General features: G+C 35.0%; 1 protein-coding gene and 1 non-coding gene across 2 annotated transcripts in view; one reads left to right on the forward strand and one right to left on the reverse strand.

Annotated features, from left to right (window-relative positions):
* The window catches only part of CEP290 (centrosomal protein 290), a 92,362-nt gene that overhangs the window by 2,856 nt on the left and 71,846 nt on the right, over positions 1-17,660 (forward strand). Inside the window, 11 exon segments of the mRNA XM_047788328.1 lie at positions 253-298; positions 2,646-2,790; positions 6,451-6,504; positions 7,273-7,359; positions 7,361-7,429; positions 7,821-7,940; positions 7,942-8,004; positions 8,652-8,741; positions 12,362-12,484; positions 13,411-13,534; positions 17,379-17,551. Of these exon segments, the coding sequence (XP_047644284.1) occupies positions 288-298; positions 2,646-2,790; positions 6,451-6,504; positions 7,273-7,359; positions 7,361-7,429; positions 7,821-7,940; positions 7,942-8,004; positions 8,652-8,741; positions 12,362-12,484; positions 13,411-13,534; positions 17,379-17,551 (1,059 nt within the window). The 5' untranslated portion in view covers positions 253-287.
* LOC125131888 (U6atac minor spliceosomal RNA) lies at positions 11,491-11,613 on the reverse strand. Its single transcript, XR_007136065.1, has one exon. It is a non-coding gene; the product is annotated as a U6atac minor spliceosomal RNA (small nuclear RNA).

Here is a 17,660-nt window from a genome sequence, read left to right on the forward strand (position 1 = left end):
ACTCAATGGGTTAAGGATCCAGCATTGCCATGAGCTGTGTTGTAGATCGCAGATGCGGCTTAAATCTGTTGTTGCTCTGGCTGTGTTGTAGACCGGCAGCTGCAGCTCCAATTTGACCCCGAGCCTGAGAACATACATGTGCCCTAGAAAGACCAAAAAAAAGGATTAATTTTATTGTTTCATTGAAATTTATTTAAAAGTTTTTTTTGAGATGACTCTTACCTATTGAAACATTTATCTTTTTTTTAATAGAAAATCAATTAAAACTAAAGTAATGAAACTCGAAAATGAACTGGAGGTATGTTCTTTTATAGTCTTTAGGATGTAATTGTTATAAATATTTTCAATTATTATTTTCAAATTTTTGCTTTGCAGTTAGCTGGAAAAATCACAGGATATTGTGTTTATAATTGTTTGTTTGGTATATGTTTCACCTGCCTATGCCTGTACCTTACGTTGTACCAAGGATTGCACATCCAGTTGTGAGCAAAATAAAAGCATTGAATAACCTAATGGAGATTACACTCTAGAGAGACATATAGAAAAATTACGACAACTGAGGTAGAATATGGCACTTGGGAATTTAAGGAACAATGATAGAAAGGAATAGGAGAAGAAGTAGCTTTTGAGAAGGCCAAGAGTGAAAATGTGAATGTATTTGTTAAGGAACTGAATACATTGAGATTACTGAGACTGTGGGGAAAGAGTGAGAGGCAGATGAGTTAGTCTTTGTAAGGAGGAAGGACCTTTCTCCTTTGTAACAGGAGGGAAGGAAGAATGGATGCCTACAGCAGCTTTCTTATGTTTGTAGGTTCAGGGCCTGGAATTGAGAGGACGGAGAGGTCCTCTGCTAAAACTAAGAGTGGGAGATGTGTGGTCACGTTTTAAGGAAGTCAGATAAAACCTGAAATGTAGTGGAGAATGAACTCGAGATTTCAGGATCTGGAGTCAGACAGTTAAGTTTAAATCCTGCTTCTTTAACTCTTTAAACTTGGATGGTTTATGTTTTATTCCTTATTGTATATCCAGCTTCTAGGAAAATCCCCGTCATTGTCAACAAATATTTGTTAAGTGAGTTATGAAATCAGATCGGTTCTGAGTTAGTGTTTAGGAAGGCAAATGCTATAGAGTAGAGGGATAGGGCGGTTGGAGATACTGGTAAGAAAGTGGTCAAAGTGGTGATTATGGAATCTTAGTAGAATAGGCAGTCAAGATTGGGGTGGCGGGGAGGGATGAGGAAGAAGAATCAAGGAATTAAAGGTTCTTATGAGGTAAAGGACAGATACACTGTGAATAACTGGGGAGTGTTTCCTGCTCGGACCAAGTCCTAGTGTGGGGATGGGAGCGGAAGGCTATGGTGAATTCAAGAAGCAAGTGAAAAAATCCAGCGAAACAAACAGACCAGAATAAAAGTTACATAGATGTGGAAATTGCTAGAGGTGCTTTATATAAAAAACTGTTAGCCATGTGCCAAAAATTCTCAAAAGAATTTTGTGAAGAAGTGACTGGGAAGTTGGTAGTTTGCTCTGTCATAAGAGGGTGGTGATCAGATGGCTGGATATCATGTGAGGGTCAAACCGTGGGGGTTTTTACAGGTTGGTGGAGGAATGACAGCCTAGAAATTACACAGTGGTGTAAATCAACATCTTCTCTTAACCGTGAGGTATATCAAATGTGAAAGAATGAGCATCTCCCAAAGGAATTAGTATACTAAGCAAGCCAAATTTTAGCTAAAGCAAGGAGACAGAATGGATGATTCAGTAAAAATCCTGGGGATGTTAAATATTAATTTATCTTGGAAGAGGATTTTCTTTGAGAGCATATTGCAAAGGCTTTTGAAGGAGGTAAAGAGTAAGAAAAATTTCATTAAGGTTGAAGAGTAACGGGATTGGATGGTGAAGAGATGAATGTGAGACAGACTAAATGACCGAAGGATTTGATATTGTGGACCATGACTCAAACTAACAGGAGTATGAAGCAAAATATATTTAGTCTGCTGCAAGATCTTCAAGGTTATCCAAGTCTGGACTGTCCAACATGGCAGCCCTAGCCACTGTGGCTCTTCACGTTTAAATGAATTACAGTGAAAATTAAGAAGTCCGTTCTTTAGTTGCAGTAGTAGACACTGTAGATAGTGGCTACTGCATCGAGCAGGGCAGAGAGCATTTCCTTTATCCTAGGGAATTCTTTTAGATAGCACTGGTCTGAATAGTCGGTGGTATGAGAGAAAGGACAGATTAAGAGCACCATGGGTCAGTGACTAGGGAGGATGCCCTGGTGGTTTGTAGCCTGGTTTTAGAGCTGCAATATTCAGGGAAGGCCCAGGTAGTTTATCACATAGATCACTCTATACCTTTGCAGGTTACCCAGGAGCCTGTGGCCCAGTGGCTGTAACAGAGCCTGAGTGATTAACAGTCAGTTCTTCGTAGCTCTGAATGGCTCAGGAACAGCTTAAGGAGTTGTCAGCTTGTGAACTAAAGCTTAAATAAGCTTAATTAAAGTTTTTTCTTAAACAGCATGATTTTAAATATCTGGTACTGATTATGATAAAATTTAAAGTCGGGATAATTATTTGTTTGTTACCGATTCATTTGAGTCTCCCAATATAATAGGATTAATTTATACATTTGGTTTATTACTTTAAGATGGCACAGCATTCTGCAGGTGGACGTGACACAAGGTTTTTTACGTGATGAAATTCGCCAACTTGAAAAGCAGTTGGAACAAAAAGATAAAGAATTGGAGGAAATGGAAAAAGATTTGGGGAAAGAAAAGAAAGTTAATGAACAAGTAAGGCACATTTTTTTTCAATGAATCATAACTGTTCAAGTTACCTTAAACACTACATGTTTATGCTTTTTATAATTATTAGTAATGATATCAGTTTTTATGTTTTATGTGAGAACTGATGTATACTTATCTCCAAAGAATTATATCACAGTTCATCTTGTCCTTACACCTTTAAAATGGAGTGGATCAGGTACTTCTGGCAAATGACTATGACTAGAGATGAATTCTTTACATTTGGAGGTACAGTTTTCTCAGGATGTTAGAATTGTTACATAAAGTTGATGATTTGGTCTGGAATATTGGTATGGGCAAATTAGTAGGCATTCAAAGCAGTTCATTTTCTTATTTGTCATAGTTTATTTTGGGGAAAAAGATATTTGTATTTATATTAGTAGTAGACCTGGAAATTAATTGTTTAATGATATATTCATTAATGATCAGATTTCTTATTTTCAGGTATACTCACCTTATGTAGTATCCAGGTTCTTACAAAGTGTTAATGTTACCATTTTGTAAATCAATTCATATTTTAAATCAGGACATGTCATCTTTTATACAAGCATGGTTTACTATTATGTCTTATGTTACACTTATTACTTATAAAATAATTCATGCAATGTTCACTTCAATTTAGTTTGAGGAAAAAAATTATATTTTTGCAGATAAATTTGTATTTCCTGTCAGAAAATAGTATGTTCTCTATATTGCCTAAGTGAACTTCCAAAATTTGATGCCTGTGTGAATTAACTGTCAGTGAACTTGGTACAAAATTTGGTGCCTACATGTGTTAACTGTTCCGTCCCTGATGCCCAGAAGCTTTCTCTACTTTTGTGTCCTTTAGAAGGTCAATGTTGTAGCACATCCTGATAATCTTTTTTCGTCCATTGTTCTCTTGGAAATCAATGGTTATAAGTTTTAAGTAAACAATAGTGATGAGGAGATTACATTGCTATTTAAAAAGAATCCATCATAGACTGATTTCTTGATGTGGTCTATTTTATTGTATTGTCTGGAAGTCCTGTAAAAGTGAGCTATCTATACAGTTTTTGCAGTGGAAAAAGTATGGATTGATGCCACCTAAATCTATACATCTGTTATGTTTTACTGAGTAATAATCCACTTACAGACATACAGATTTCTTAATCATGAGGCTTCATCCTATGCTCTACAGCAATAGAAATGCTAGGGAGACGTCTGTCTATGTGGTGTTCTGATCTACTGTTCTTTTGTCTTGCTCATGTATTAACTTCTCATCATTGGTAGTACACACTGTTAGTTAATCAGGACTACCTTGTCCATTCTTATCTTCAGGCTATCTTTACTCATAGGCACACACAGACGGTTTGAATACATGGTTAATCTACATTCGTAGCTGCTAGATTCCTTCAAATAGAGTACGGATATGATTCGCTTTGGCAGTTTTTCTTCTTTGCTCTTAACCAAGTTGTTCAGTTTTACCGAGTATTTATTTACCGAGTGTTTACTGAGCATGCCAGAGACTGTGCTGGATGCTAAGGATACGGTGGGCAGTGCTCTTCTGCTTCTTAGGGATGTTCACTGTCAGTAATAAAGGTAACAAAAGATAACATGATACTCGGCATACATAAGGTCATAAGAGTACTCTGAGGTACTCTGGGGAGGTATATCGCAGTTTGTTTTGGGGTTCCAGAAGTGATCCGTGAACTGCGACCTGAGCGAGAGTTAGCCTGGCAAAGGGAATGGGATGTACATGATGGTTAAGGAAAGGGCCTTCTAGGTAGAAGGTAGAGTACTTGCTAAGACCTACAGGTAAGAGATGTATTCAGGAAGTTACAGTTATTCCTTCTGGCTGGAATACAGTTGAAAATAACTAGCATAGAGTCCTTCCTTTGTGGCAGATGCATGACATACATTAATTCATTTTTCCTCATTTGATACTTACTTGAGAGCAGTGACATTTCCTCCATGCTGCAGATGAAGAAACTGAGATTATAAAGAGGCGCTAACTGCCCACGGTTACACAACTAGTTAGTGATAAAGGCAGGATGTAGATTCTGCGTTCTCATCCAGGGTGCTGTCACACACGCCCAGCTTTAACAGTCATGATCATCTATCTGGAGAGAGAGGCAAAGTCTAGTTCCTGAGAAATTTGGCCCTTTTTCTAAAAGGAGCAATGAGGAATTTCGAACACAGAGATCTCATGATCAAATTTCTCTGCTTTGTGGAGAGTGGATTGAAGGGGGCCAAGACGAGTAAGGAGACATTTGTGCGAAGTCAGACAAGTGTGATGATGGACTCAATGAAGTAATACTGGGAGGGATTGGGGACATAGACCTGTTGGAGAGATGTAGGTGTAATCGAATATGATGAGTGACTGGTTGTTGGTGGTGAGGGAGGAATGGGCAGTCTACCTAGTTTTCTGGGTTGGGACACTGGATAGGTGGGTAGCGCCCGTCACTTAGAAAGGGACACCAGGGAGTTTAGAAGGTTCGTGATTATTACTTGTTTTGTACATGTTGAGGTTGAGGTCCATGCATGTATATTCAAAAAGATTACCTGTGGATATGAAATTCCTGAGAGACACTGGGTAGATGGTAAGAATTTCTGGGTCTTCAGCATAGATGTTCAAGGTGTAGAAGTGATTGTTAGGCAGATCTCTGAGGTGATGGAAAGAGGTGCTTCAGGGAGCAGCCCAAGAAAAGGACAAATACCAAGAGCATGGTGTTTCAAAAAGCAAGGGAAGAGAGCATCAGCAATGTTAAGTCCTTTGGCCTTAAGTTCTTGACACTTCTCTTCTTGTTAAAATTTTCCAATTCAAAACAGACTGGGACTGTTTCTTAACTCCCAGATGGTAATAATATAGGTGAACATCTAAGATTTATATAGCACATTGCCATATAATATAATTTTCATGAAGATTGTAAGAAAAACAAAAAATACGCATACAAGTTCACCAGTTAACACTGTGCCACATGTGCTTTATCTGTCGTTTTTGTACGCACCCATTTCTCTCTTTCACCTCTCCTCTCCTCTCTTTTTTGATGAACTATGAGAGTTTCAGATATCATACTTCATACTTAAATATTTCAGTGTTTCCCACTGAAAGGAGCGGGTACTTTCCACCACAATTACTTATAAGTTAGCATACTCAGGAAATGTAATATCAATTAATACTGTTGTCTAGTAGGTGGCCCATCATTAGACTTCCTCTTTTGGCCAATGATGTCCTTTAAGTCTCCCCAACCAATATCCAAGCATCCATGCAGCTTTTGAACCATTGTGTTGTACTGCTTTGTATTTATAATTTAATGCTCAGTGAGAGCAAAGCATATTCTAGCCCTGACAGTAGAACTGCAAAATGATAAGGATCTTGGATAGAAGACAACCCATTATTAGGTTTTGGGCTGGGGAAAGAAGGTCATGTTTTTATGTCTGTATCCTTTGGTAAGCGTTTTTCTGTGTTTGTTATTTGTTTATAATCTTTTAAATGCAGCCTGCTTAACTGTTTCTAATCCTTAGTTTTCAAAATTTGGGGATTATTATTCACGTCTTGGATCGATATGAAGTCTTTAAGTAGTTAAAGGTTTTCTACTTTATTTGAGAAAAAATGAAAGCCTGGCAATGTATTAAATTACTGCTGAATTTTATCTTATTTATTTATTTTGTTTCTTGCTATTTTAGATGGCTCTTCGAAATGAGGAGGCAGAAAATGAAAACAGCAAATTAAGGAGAGAGGTTGGTAAAAAGTTTTAATAGTTGTGCTTGAACAAAGATACTTGATAAAAAAGTTTTCATAAATTAATTCTGTAACCAGAACTACAGTTGTCTAAGGAATTGATGTTTTTACAGTGTGATTTTATGAAATGACTTTGACTTAGGTGAATTGAAAATAATTCGAAAGATCGGGTTATTAAGTACTACATTCGTCTCTTAGGTTTATGTGGGTAAATTAAATCTTACTTTGTTTTTTAAGCTGATCTTTGCTAGTTTGCCAACTGAATATATGACTGAATTTCTGCCTTATTTCTCTTATTTTGCCCAGAAGTCTTTTAAAACTTTTGTTTCTCTTGAAATCTTTTAAGTTCTGATTATTATTTGGTTCTTCTGAGCCAAATAATATTTGTACATTGTTTATTCTGATAGTAATTCTTTTTAATATAATCTTTCTAATGTAATCAATATGTTTTTTTGTTTTGGCTGGTAGGTAAAATTCTTGCTTTCTTTGGTTATCCAAATAATATCTCATTTTCTTAAAATTTCTCCTCTTTGTTTTCTTTAATTTCTAATTATTATATTTAATTTATATATGCTTTTTCTCATTTCTAACTACCTTTTCCTGTCCTTTTCTGGAGAACAAACGTCTAAAGAAAAAGGTGAGGCTTTTAAGGGTGGTAAAACCTTGGGGTTTTACAGATGTGTTTGAGATCACTATTTAGAGGGTTGAAATTTTGTTTCTCTGGATTAGTTTTTTAAGGAGACTCTTGTGTTTGAATCTACCTTCAGAATGAGCAGCTTCGTCAGGATGTTATTGACTATCAAAAACAAATCGATTCACAGAAAGAAACACTCTTATCAAGAAGAGGAGAAGAAGACAAGTGACTACCGATCACAGTTGTCTAAAAAAAACTATGAACTTGTCCAGTATCTGGATGAAATTCAGGTAACATGATAGAATTCGGTTCAAAGCAATGATTTTTATAGAATTTTAATTTCGTTGCAATATAATCGAGTACTTAGCCCCACCTTTAAATATATCTGATAGAAATCTGCAACTGTGTATTTGAAGATAAATAAATAAATTGCATCTTTGAAGTTGCAAATCTTGCAAATTCGTTCTTGTTATATGCTTATCTTGGGCATTGTCTAAGAACTAAGAGCCCTAGTTACAGTTTTCTTGATATTTAATTTGATTTAATTGGCCAAAAACAATTGACACTAAATATCTGTAGAGAATTGTTTTCTCCAATAGATACATAATGACTCCTTTTCATTTTGATTTAAATTTTAGTTTCTTAAACTGTTTTTAACTATAGCATCTTTATCTTTCTAAGACTTTAACAGAAGCTAATGAGAAAATTGAACTTCAGAATCAAGAAATGAGAAAAAATCTAGAAGAGTCTGTACAGGAAATGGAAAAGATGACTGATGAATATAATAGGATGAAAGCTGTTTGTACATCAAACAGATAACATAATGGACCAGTTAAAAAAAGAAAATGATCATTATCGGCTTCAAGTAAGAATTTGTTAGACTAAGTTATTTGGGTAGATGTTATATTGCCTCATTACTGTGTATTTGAAGCTAGAAAGCAACTTCTAGCGTATGAGTCTTTGTCTTAGGTTCTAATATGTCATCTTATACTGTGGTATATTGCCTTGCTGGTATATTTGTCTCTGTGGGTTTCTCTAGTCTCTTTATATATACCTTGTCATTCTTGCCATATAGGGAATATGGGTAATAGATGAATGAATGGGTAGACAGCAGTCTGCTAAGCTAATAATTATGGGAATTTTCTACTAAAGGCTATTGGAAGTGCTATGGACCATTCAGTTTAATTTTACAATCTTAAAATATATGCACTCTAAATATCATAGAAACTGGTATATTGTCAGTATTTACATGGGATTAAACTTGTTTTAAAAACTAGATTGATGCTTAAAATATAAATCTCTAATAACAAAAAATAATTACACAATTTTAAAGGTATACAAACCATTAAATGTCACCATAACTACAGAACTGCTCCAATAATAAACATGCATCACATGTGCATGCGTATGCTTCTCATGTGTATAATGTATATGTAGATATTCATGTACAATCAGTATATATATATGTTATACTAAATTGCAACAGTTCTTGAAATAATTGTTGCCTTTCAGGTGCAGGAACTTACAGATCTTCTAAAAGCAAAAAATGAAGAAGATGATCCAATCATGGCCGCTGTCAATGCAAAAGTAGAAGAATGGAAGGTGCTTCATTCAGATACGACAATAGCTTTTTCTTTTTCATTTTAGATTCAATTTTTAGTCTTAATTTTCTTTAAAGGCCTTGTAATAGTTAATGACATTTTTATTAGGTATTCTTAAAAGCGTATGAAATGTCTTAGGTAGAGAAGCTTTAAGAACTGTCCTGTGTAGTCTTCTAGCTGGCTTTTGCTGAATGAGCTTTTCTACATCAGTGAGTTGAACTTAAAATTTTCTGACAGAAGTCTAAGTCCAAAATATATTTATCATCTAAAATTGGTAATTATAAATAAAATTTAAATCTTTTTACGTAAGTCATAATTATCCTGTGTATATTAGTTTTGTAGTTCCAAGCTTAATTTTGGTTTTCCTGACTCTTTTTCCATGTTAGATTAATCAAGCTAGTGGCATTCGGTGGGAATGGGAGTAAGGAAAGGGGTCTTTCAGAATCACCTCAAAAGTCTTTTTTCTTTTAATTTTATTTTTATTAGACCATACTGGTTTACAGTGCTGTGTCAATTTCTGCTGTACAGCATAGTGACCCAGTCATACAATATTTATGTATATATATATATATATATATATATATATTCTTTTTCTCATACTTTCTTCCTTTATGTTCTATCCCAAGAGATTAGGTATAGTTCCCTGTATAGTAGGACCTCATTGCTTATCCTTTCTTTCTTTCTTTCTTTTTTTATTACTCAAATGAATTTACCCACATCTGTAGTTGTATAATGACCATGACACTCCAATGTCACAGTGCTTATCCGCTCTAAATGTAATAATTTGCATCTACTAACCCCATAATTCCAGTGTATCCCTCTCCCTTCCCCCTCCCCCCCCTTGGCAACCACAAGTCTATTCTTTATGTCCTGACCCAGGGAGGTAGTGATGAAAAATAACAAAATAGTACTCTTTCAAGGCCCTGTCTTTTCAGAAGTCTCTAACTCTAGCCATATCCCCCAACCTTACCATATCAGAAGTTAGAATTGTGATGATTATATATTTTGAAAATAGTTTGAAGTAATTCGAAGAAATAATTCTAATTTTAAAGCTATCACTTTTTTTTTTTTTTTTTTTTTTGCTTTTTAGGGCTGCATTTATGGCATATGGAAGTTTCTGGGCTAGGAGTCGAATTGGAGCTGCAGCTGCCACCATAGCCACAGCCACAGCAATGCCAGATCTGAGCCACGTCTGTGACCTACACCACAGGTCACAGCAACGCTCGATGCTTAACCCACTAAGCAAAGCCAGGGATCAAACCTGCATCTTCATGAATACCAGTCAGGTTCGTAACCCACTGCGCCACAACAGGAAATCCCAAAAGCTATCATTTTTATAGTCACTATTTTTAACAAGCTTCACATAAATCTTGTTGGCTATGTGGAACCATCATGTGGGAAGCTCAGATAACCTAAACAAAAGCAGTAGCAATTGAGTTGAAATTTACAAAATCAATCAGAGGTCAGTAAACTTTCTGTAAAAGGCCAAGGAGTAAATATTTTAGACTATTTGGTTTCCATTGAAACCAGCTCTGCTGTTATGGCATGTAAACAGCTTTAGACAGTATATGAATTAATGAGCAAGGTTGTTTTCCAATAAAATTTTGCAGAAGCAGGCAGCGGGCCAAATTTGACCTATGAGCCATAATTACTGACTCTAGGAAAAAAAAGTTATTTTTAATCATTTAATTAAGGGGGTAAGATGTTTGCATATGTATTCTTCTGCCTTACATAGTATTTTTAAATAGTTTATATCAGTACATATGGTATTGCTTTGTTCTTTTTAAACACTGTGTAATTTTTCTTTGCAGATAAGTATGTTATTTATTGATTCCCTATTGTGTGATATTAGGAGGTTTCCAATTTTTGTGTTAGAAACCATGTTTTAATGAGTATCCTTATATATTTATTATTTTGAAAATGTAGCTGTAGAATAAATGCTACAAGTGTAAATGTAATATGTATTGGCAGATACATTCCTCCAGTTTGTCACTTGTCTTTTGACTTTATGGTGTTTTCTGCTGTGAAGTATTTCTTTTTATATTGCATAACCTTATTATTTTTATGGCCTTTGAATCACAATTAGAAAGGATTCTGAATATAAAATCATTTTCTCATATTTTCCTCTGGTATCTTCTAGTTTCATCTTTTACATTTAAATCTTTGAAGTATAATTTATTTGGTGGTATTAAAAGTAAGATATGGATGCAGCAGAGTTACTCTGTTTAAATATCATTTATTATTTCATTTTTCTTAATATAGTTCTATTTTTATTACATACAAAACTTGGATTTGAATCTGTCTTTGGACTCTCTTATTGATTGATCTGTTTTCAAACTATGTACACGTGTTTTAATTATTTGCTTAAATATTTGAAAAAGCTTTCTCATTTTTTGTTTGTTAAACTCTTCCTTATAAATATGTTTTTTTAAATACAATTTTTTAGAATAGTTATTTAAAGTATGCTAGTTATTGTATATGTGTTAAATTTATAAATTAATTTATAGCTTGCTTTTGATATTGATCCCAGTGAAGAACATATCTTTCACTATTTTTAAAACTGGGGTGAAATTGCCATAACATGTTAGTTCTCAGTTATACAATGTAATGATTTCACATTTGTATGTGTTGCAAAATGATTACCACAGTAAGTCCATTTGTAACCATTCATAGTTACCTTTTTTTTTTCTGACAATGAGCACTTTGAAGGTCCGCTCTCTTAGCTATTTTCAAATGTGCAATACAGTATTAAAAAATATTGGTAACATACTGTGCAGTAGAAAGCAGTGCCTTAACCGTGTGCGTGTTGTCAGGCCTGAGTGCCTCTTCCATTCATGTCAAGGAGAGTCTGACTTTTTCCTTTTATACAACAACAAAACACCTTTCATTCATCTAAGATGTTTTGTTTCTTAGTGTCATTTAATATTTTCTTCATAAAGAATAGTTGTACAAAATTTCTTGTAATTGCAAGGGCGTATTTATAGTTTCTTGTTTTGGGGTGGGTTTGGAAACAGATTATTTAAATGATTTTATTCCTACGTAATGGAGAATAATGTGAGAAAAAGAATATATATACATGTATGTATATATGACTAGGTCACTTTGCTGTACAGCAAAATTGACAGAACGGTAATAGAAAAAATAAAAACGTACAAAAATAAAACAGATGAGGACATGCTATATAGAACAGGGAAAATTTACTCAATACTGTGTAATAACCTATACAAGAAAAGAATATATATATGTATATGTATCTGACTTATTTTCTGTAGCCCAAAATTAACACAACTTTTTAAGTCAACTATATTCTAATAAAAAATTTAAAAATAAAAATAAAAAATAAAAGGACCATGGCCAACCCTCAAAAAAAAAAAAAAGGTTGTATTCCTTAAAAAGCAAAAAATAGTTTATATTTTTGAATCATTTATTATTTGAACTTGATTGTTTGCACAAAAAGAATAATGGTCATTCCAATAGTTGCTGATATTTGCTCATTTAAAATAACTTTTATTTCCTGTATTTTTAGAAATCTGCTAGTGGTATCTGTTAAAATATTTACCATATGTGAGGAATGGTCTATTTTTGTCTCTTACGTAACAGATCCTATTTCTTTATTTCTAGTTAATTTTATCTTCTAAAGATGATGAAATTATTGAGTATCAACAAATGTTACATAACCTGAGGGAAAAACTGAAAAATGCCCAGCTTGATGCTGATAAAAGTAATGTTATGGCTCTACAACAGGTAAAACTTTCTCAGAAAATTGGTTTATTAATGAGTTTTATCAAGTTGACTATGGAACTCTGAAACTATGTCTTACCTATTTATCTACTATTCCTAAATCACTTGTGCTTTTGGGTAAGTAATTTAAGTCTTTTGAAGTTTCTTACACCACCCAGTCTCAAGGAAAAAATTAAATTGAGAGTTAGGGATAGAATCACTTTGTATATTTTTATGTTTTGATGCAGATAAAATGTTCATATTATTTTGATTGGGAATAACTATTAAAAACTTTTAGAAATTTTACTTAATACTCTGTTACTAAAGTTTATTATATTGTATTTTGTGCTGAAATATCATGTATAATGTGAAATAAATTAAAATATGATTATAATTTATATTGTGTAAGATACTTATTTTTAGTACAAATCTATTCATATAGAAAAACATTACACTTGCATCATCTGTGGTCATCGTCCTAAAGAAAAAAAGATATTTGGGAAGTATTTGGGGAATAAGGACAATTGCAAGGGACAAGATTTTTGAGTGAAGTACTACATGGGTGAAAGCTAACTTGAATAAGAGAAAAAGCACAAGGCAACACCCAAACATAAAAGGATACAAAGATAGAATTAGATGGATGATGAGGAAGAGCAACATAAAAGGAGCCATAAAGAGCCACAGATATTAGAAAGTTCGGGAATACTTATTTGCCAGCGTGCTAGCCCTTGTACAATCTGTAAGTACTAGAGTGACAGCAGCATACTTCTACTGAGTTGTGTAATTGATGTATACGAAATTGTAAAAGGTACAGTTTTCTGTAGTCTTACTGAAAAAAATGTATTCTGTAGTCTTACTGAAAAAAATAAGACCTACCTTTTTCCTTACTTGTAAAATATGTATTAATCTTTGTAAAGAAATAATACATAGTATTCAAAAATATTTTATAGGGTATACAAGAACGAGATAGCCAAATTAAGATGCTCACTGAGCAAGTAGAACAGTATACAAAAGAAATGGAAAAAAATACTTTGATTATTGAAGATTTGAAAAATGAACTCCAAAGAAACAAAGGTAATTCAATGTTTTATGAATATGTATTTTATATACCATTAATTTTTAAAAATGTTTTGTTTTTATTAACATGGAATTGTTATATCAGTAAATGTTTTATTGATTTTTCTATTCGAAATTTATCATATTTTAAAAAATGATCCAGGTTATTATTAACTACACGTTACATCTAAACTTGTAAATGATGGCAGTACTTTGCATAATTTTTATCTGACGAAAGTTACATTAACCTCTGATATCAGTTTGGCCATATGAAAAAAATTGAAAAATGGTGATATAATTGTGTTTAACCTCCTTTTTGGAAATAACAAAGAATGGAATAAAGTAAAATTTTGATCAGTGTAGTAGTAGCATTGCAGAGGTTTTTCAGGAGTAATTTGACTTGTCAACATTTGAATTAACCTTACTTAACTTGATATCTCATATTTTCTCCACCCTGGGTCATGCTACCTTACCTAATTTATCAAATCTTTTGAATGTAAGTCATTATAACCTGTATTTCCACAGCACTACATACTGTAGTTACACCAGAGCACATTAATGCAAACTATTCCTAATAAGTTCATGACATATTTATTATAACTGCTGCAGATAAAAAAAAATTAAAAAGACATAGAGTTCCCTGGTAGCCTAGTGGGTTAAGATTCGACATTGTAACTGCAGCAGCTCGGTCTCTGCTGTTGTGTGGGTTTGATCCCTGGCCCAGGAACTTCCTCATGCTGAAAAAAAAGACACGGAGTGGAAATAGTGAGTCCCTGTGTGTGTGTTTGTGTAAGTGAAATAATGGTGGTGGTTGAAGGTATAGCTTTAATTTAGAGAGTGAGGGAAAAGCCTCCTGAGATATTTGAACAGAGACTTAAGGAAATGAGGGAGTCAGCCATGCAGATGTCACTAAGCAGTGGGAATAAGCACAGGGCAGTGAGACAGGAGTGTACCGAGCACGTTTGAGGAAGAACAAAGAAGCCTTTGTGGCTGTAGAAGAGTGAGCAAGTGGTCAGCGGTAGGTGATGAGATCAGAGCCCAGGGGCCATATCATATGGGGCCTACAGTAGTACATTGTAAGGACTTTGGCTTTTCTTTTAAGTGAGAGCATCAAAGAAGGTTTTTGAAGAAAGGAATGATACAATTTGAATTTTGACTTGGACTGTGTCATGGACTTTAGGAGTGTTAAGGACAGAAGCTGGGAAACCTATTGTAAGTCTGTTGCCATAACCTGGAAAGAAGGGATGGTGGCTTAGAGCATGGAGATAGCAGTGGAGTTACATAGATATAGTCAATTCTGGATATTATGAAGGTTATAGAAATGAAATTGGCTGACAGATGAGATGTGAGAGAAAGTTATCAGGGCTTTTTGTCTGAATGCTGCGGAGGACACATAGAGATGATCAGGTAGTTAAACAGGACATGTTAAGTGTGAGATGCTTATTAGACATCTGAGTGAAAGTGTCAAATAGGTACTTGTATGAGGCTCAGGAGGACAGTCTGAAGCTGGCTCTTACCATCAAGGGAGAAGGTCTTGGTTACAAAGAAAAATCTTAAGACTGAGCCCTGGGGTACTTTTGCTTGAGAGCCTGGGAAGATGAAAAGGAACAACCGAAAGGCACTGGAAAGGAATGGCCAGAGAGATGGGAGGAAAACCAGTAGCAAGCGTGTAGAGTCCTGAAACTCACACAAGTTTCTCACTGTCATCAAGAAAGAGCATAAGCAGCTCTCTTCCGTGCTGTATTCATTGCTGCTAGTAAGTCAAGAGGAGCACTGAAAATTGACCCTTTTATTTAACAGTAGTCAATTTTAGTTCAGGAGAAAGATGGGTAAAGCTGAAAAATAGAGCGAATACGGAGACTTTTGAGGACTATTTTTATGAAGGAAAGGAGAAAAATAGAGTGGTAGTTTGAAGGGACGGAGGGATAAGGAAACTGTGCTTCTCTTTAAAATGGAAGAAATAATCATACTTCCAGGTTAAAAGGGAAGATCAATTAAAAAAGAAACAATTCTTGAGTTGATGAAGCAGGAGGAGGAGAAAACTTCTGGAATAATCTCGAGAAGGCAAGGAGATGGGATTAGTGTTCAGTGGAGTAGCTGGTTTAGGAGCACAGCGTTCGTCCATAGCAGCAGGAGTGTACAGACACGCTTGGAGGTAGCGGGGTGGATGTCCCGACAGGGAAAGTTCTGTTTTCTCGGTGAGCAGGAAGCAAGGTTCTGAGCTGAAGGTGAGGATGGGACAGATACATAAGAAGTTGAGGAGAGAGAAGTAAAGAGAACGTTCGCAGTGGTCGTCTGGAAGAATGAGCAGACTAGGGAAATGTGTGATTGTTTAGCGGCGTTAAGACCCACTTTATACACCTACTTCTATCTATGTGTGTATTATGTATATATTAGAATTATACTTTGACAATAGCTTAAATCGCTTTAGAAAGATGATATATTGTGGGTTTTGCATATTCCGCCCATCAGGAGAAAAAGTGGCAGTTTATTTCTGCCCTCGAATAAGGAAGGGGTCTTATCTAGTGACACTTCTATCAGTCCATAGTCATAGGACCCTAAAGCCGACAGGTGTCTGTACTAGAGTGTATGCTCCATATATTGAATTGAATTTGCATATGACAAATTTTTTTGCTAATGGTGTTCTCCCTTCATTGGTGAGCATTAGTTTTAGCTCTTACAGGCCTCTGAAAATGATGGCCGAATCAAGATAGAAGTTTATTTTTCACTTATATACTGGGCTGGAATTAGACAGTCCAGAATGTTGCCTTCACGTGCCTCGTGCCGAATGGAACTTCATCCTCACATCCAACCCCACACAGCAAGAGAGGAGCAAAGAGCAAGTACCGAGGGGTAGGCGGGTGAACGTACTGTGGAGGGCCACGTAGGAGAAAGGGAGGAGAGATTTGGGAGTCGGCTTCAGTCACACCCTCCAACCAGGCTGCTCGCTCCAGAGAGCAGAGCTCACTTCTTATAAATATGTGACCTCCTGCACTAGTCCAATGCCTGTGTATAAGTATATGTCCTATAAATCAGATGTTTATTGTGGATGAGTAAAAGAATGATTTGTGTCAATACATTTTAGAATGATAGGAAGACTATATTTTGGTTTTAGCAACAGTTCAAGATGTACAAGTAGGAATTTTTTAGCTATGAGTTCCAATTAAGTTTAGCTGCAAATGACAGAAAACAATCAAATATAACAGTGGCTTAAACAGGCTAGAAATGTACTTTTCCGTGATATAAATGAAGTTGAGGCAACTAGTTTAGGATTGGTGTGCTAGTTGTACGAACACTAGATATCAGGCACCCTGTACCTTACTCTGCATTTCTCACCATGTTTCCATCTCATGTTTTGGGAACACCATTTGGTATCCAGCCCTGATGTCTGTATTCTAGCTGGCAGGAAGGAAGAAGAAAGTTTCGTTGCTCTCCTTTAAAAAAACACTTCCTAAAATATGCACATGCTCTTTGTGTTAATATCCCATTAGTCACATGACCACACCTAGCTGCTGGAATGTAAATGGAAGTTTAGTTTTTATTTCAAGTGGCCACGCGTCCAGCTAAAAGTCAATACTTCCACTACTGAGCAAAAAAGGGAGGTTAACTAGAAACAGATAGCAGCTTTTGCCACAATGATCATTCTTTGTAAAGAAGTGTTTTCCAGTCTTTTATACCCTTTCAGCTAAGATTTGATTAAAACTTCCTTTTTAGATTTGTTAATAAAACCAAATCAAAACTTTATTTTACAAAATATTACCATAATACTGCATGGATTTTTTTTTCTTTGGTGACATATTAGTGATTTATAGGAGTAAGTAGTCAATTCGGTTCATTTGGGATTTTTATTTTTACCCTGTAGGAGCTTCAGCACTTTCTCAACAGACTCATTATATGAAAATTCAGTCTAAGGTTCAAATTTTAGAAGAGAGAACTAAAGAGGCTGAGAGAACAGCTGAGCTGGCTGAGGCTGATGCTAGAGAAAAGGATAAAGAGTTAGTTGAGACGCTGAAGCGATTAAAAGATTATGAATCGGTATGTATTTTTATCTTGTCAATCAAGAAGCTTAATTATTCTTGCTACTTACAGTTAGACTGTTCTGTGCCATGTACTGTGTACTATTTAAAGACGTTTCAGGAGTATC

The sequence above is a fragment of the Phacochoerus africanus genome, chromosome 7 (genome assembly GCF_016906955.1).
Source record: "Phacochoerus africanus isolate WHEZ1 chromosome 7, ROS_Pafr_v1, whole genome shotgun sequence".
Classification (NCBI taxonomy): Eukaryota; Metazoa; Chordata; class Mammalia; order Artiodactyla; family Suidae; genus Phacochoerus; species Phacochoerus africanus.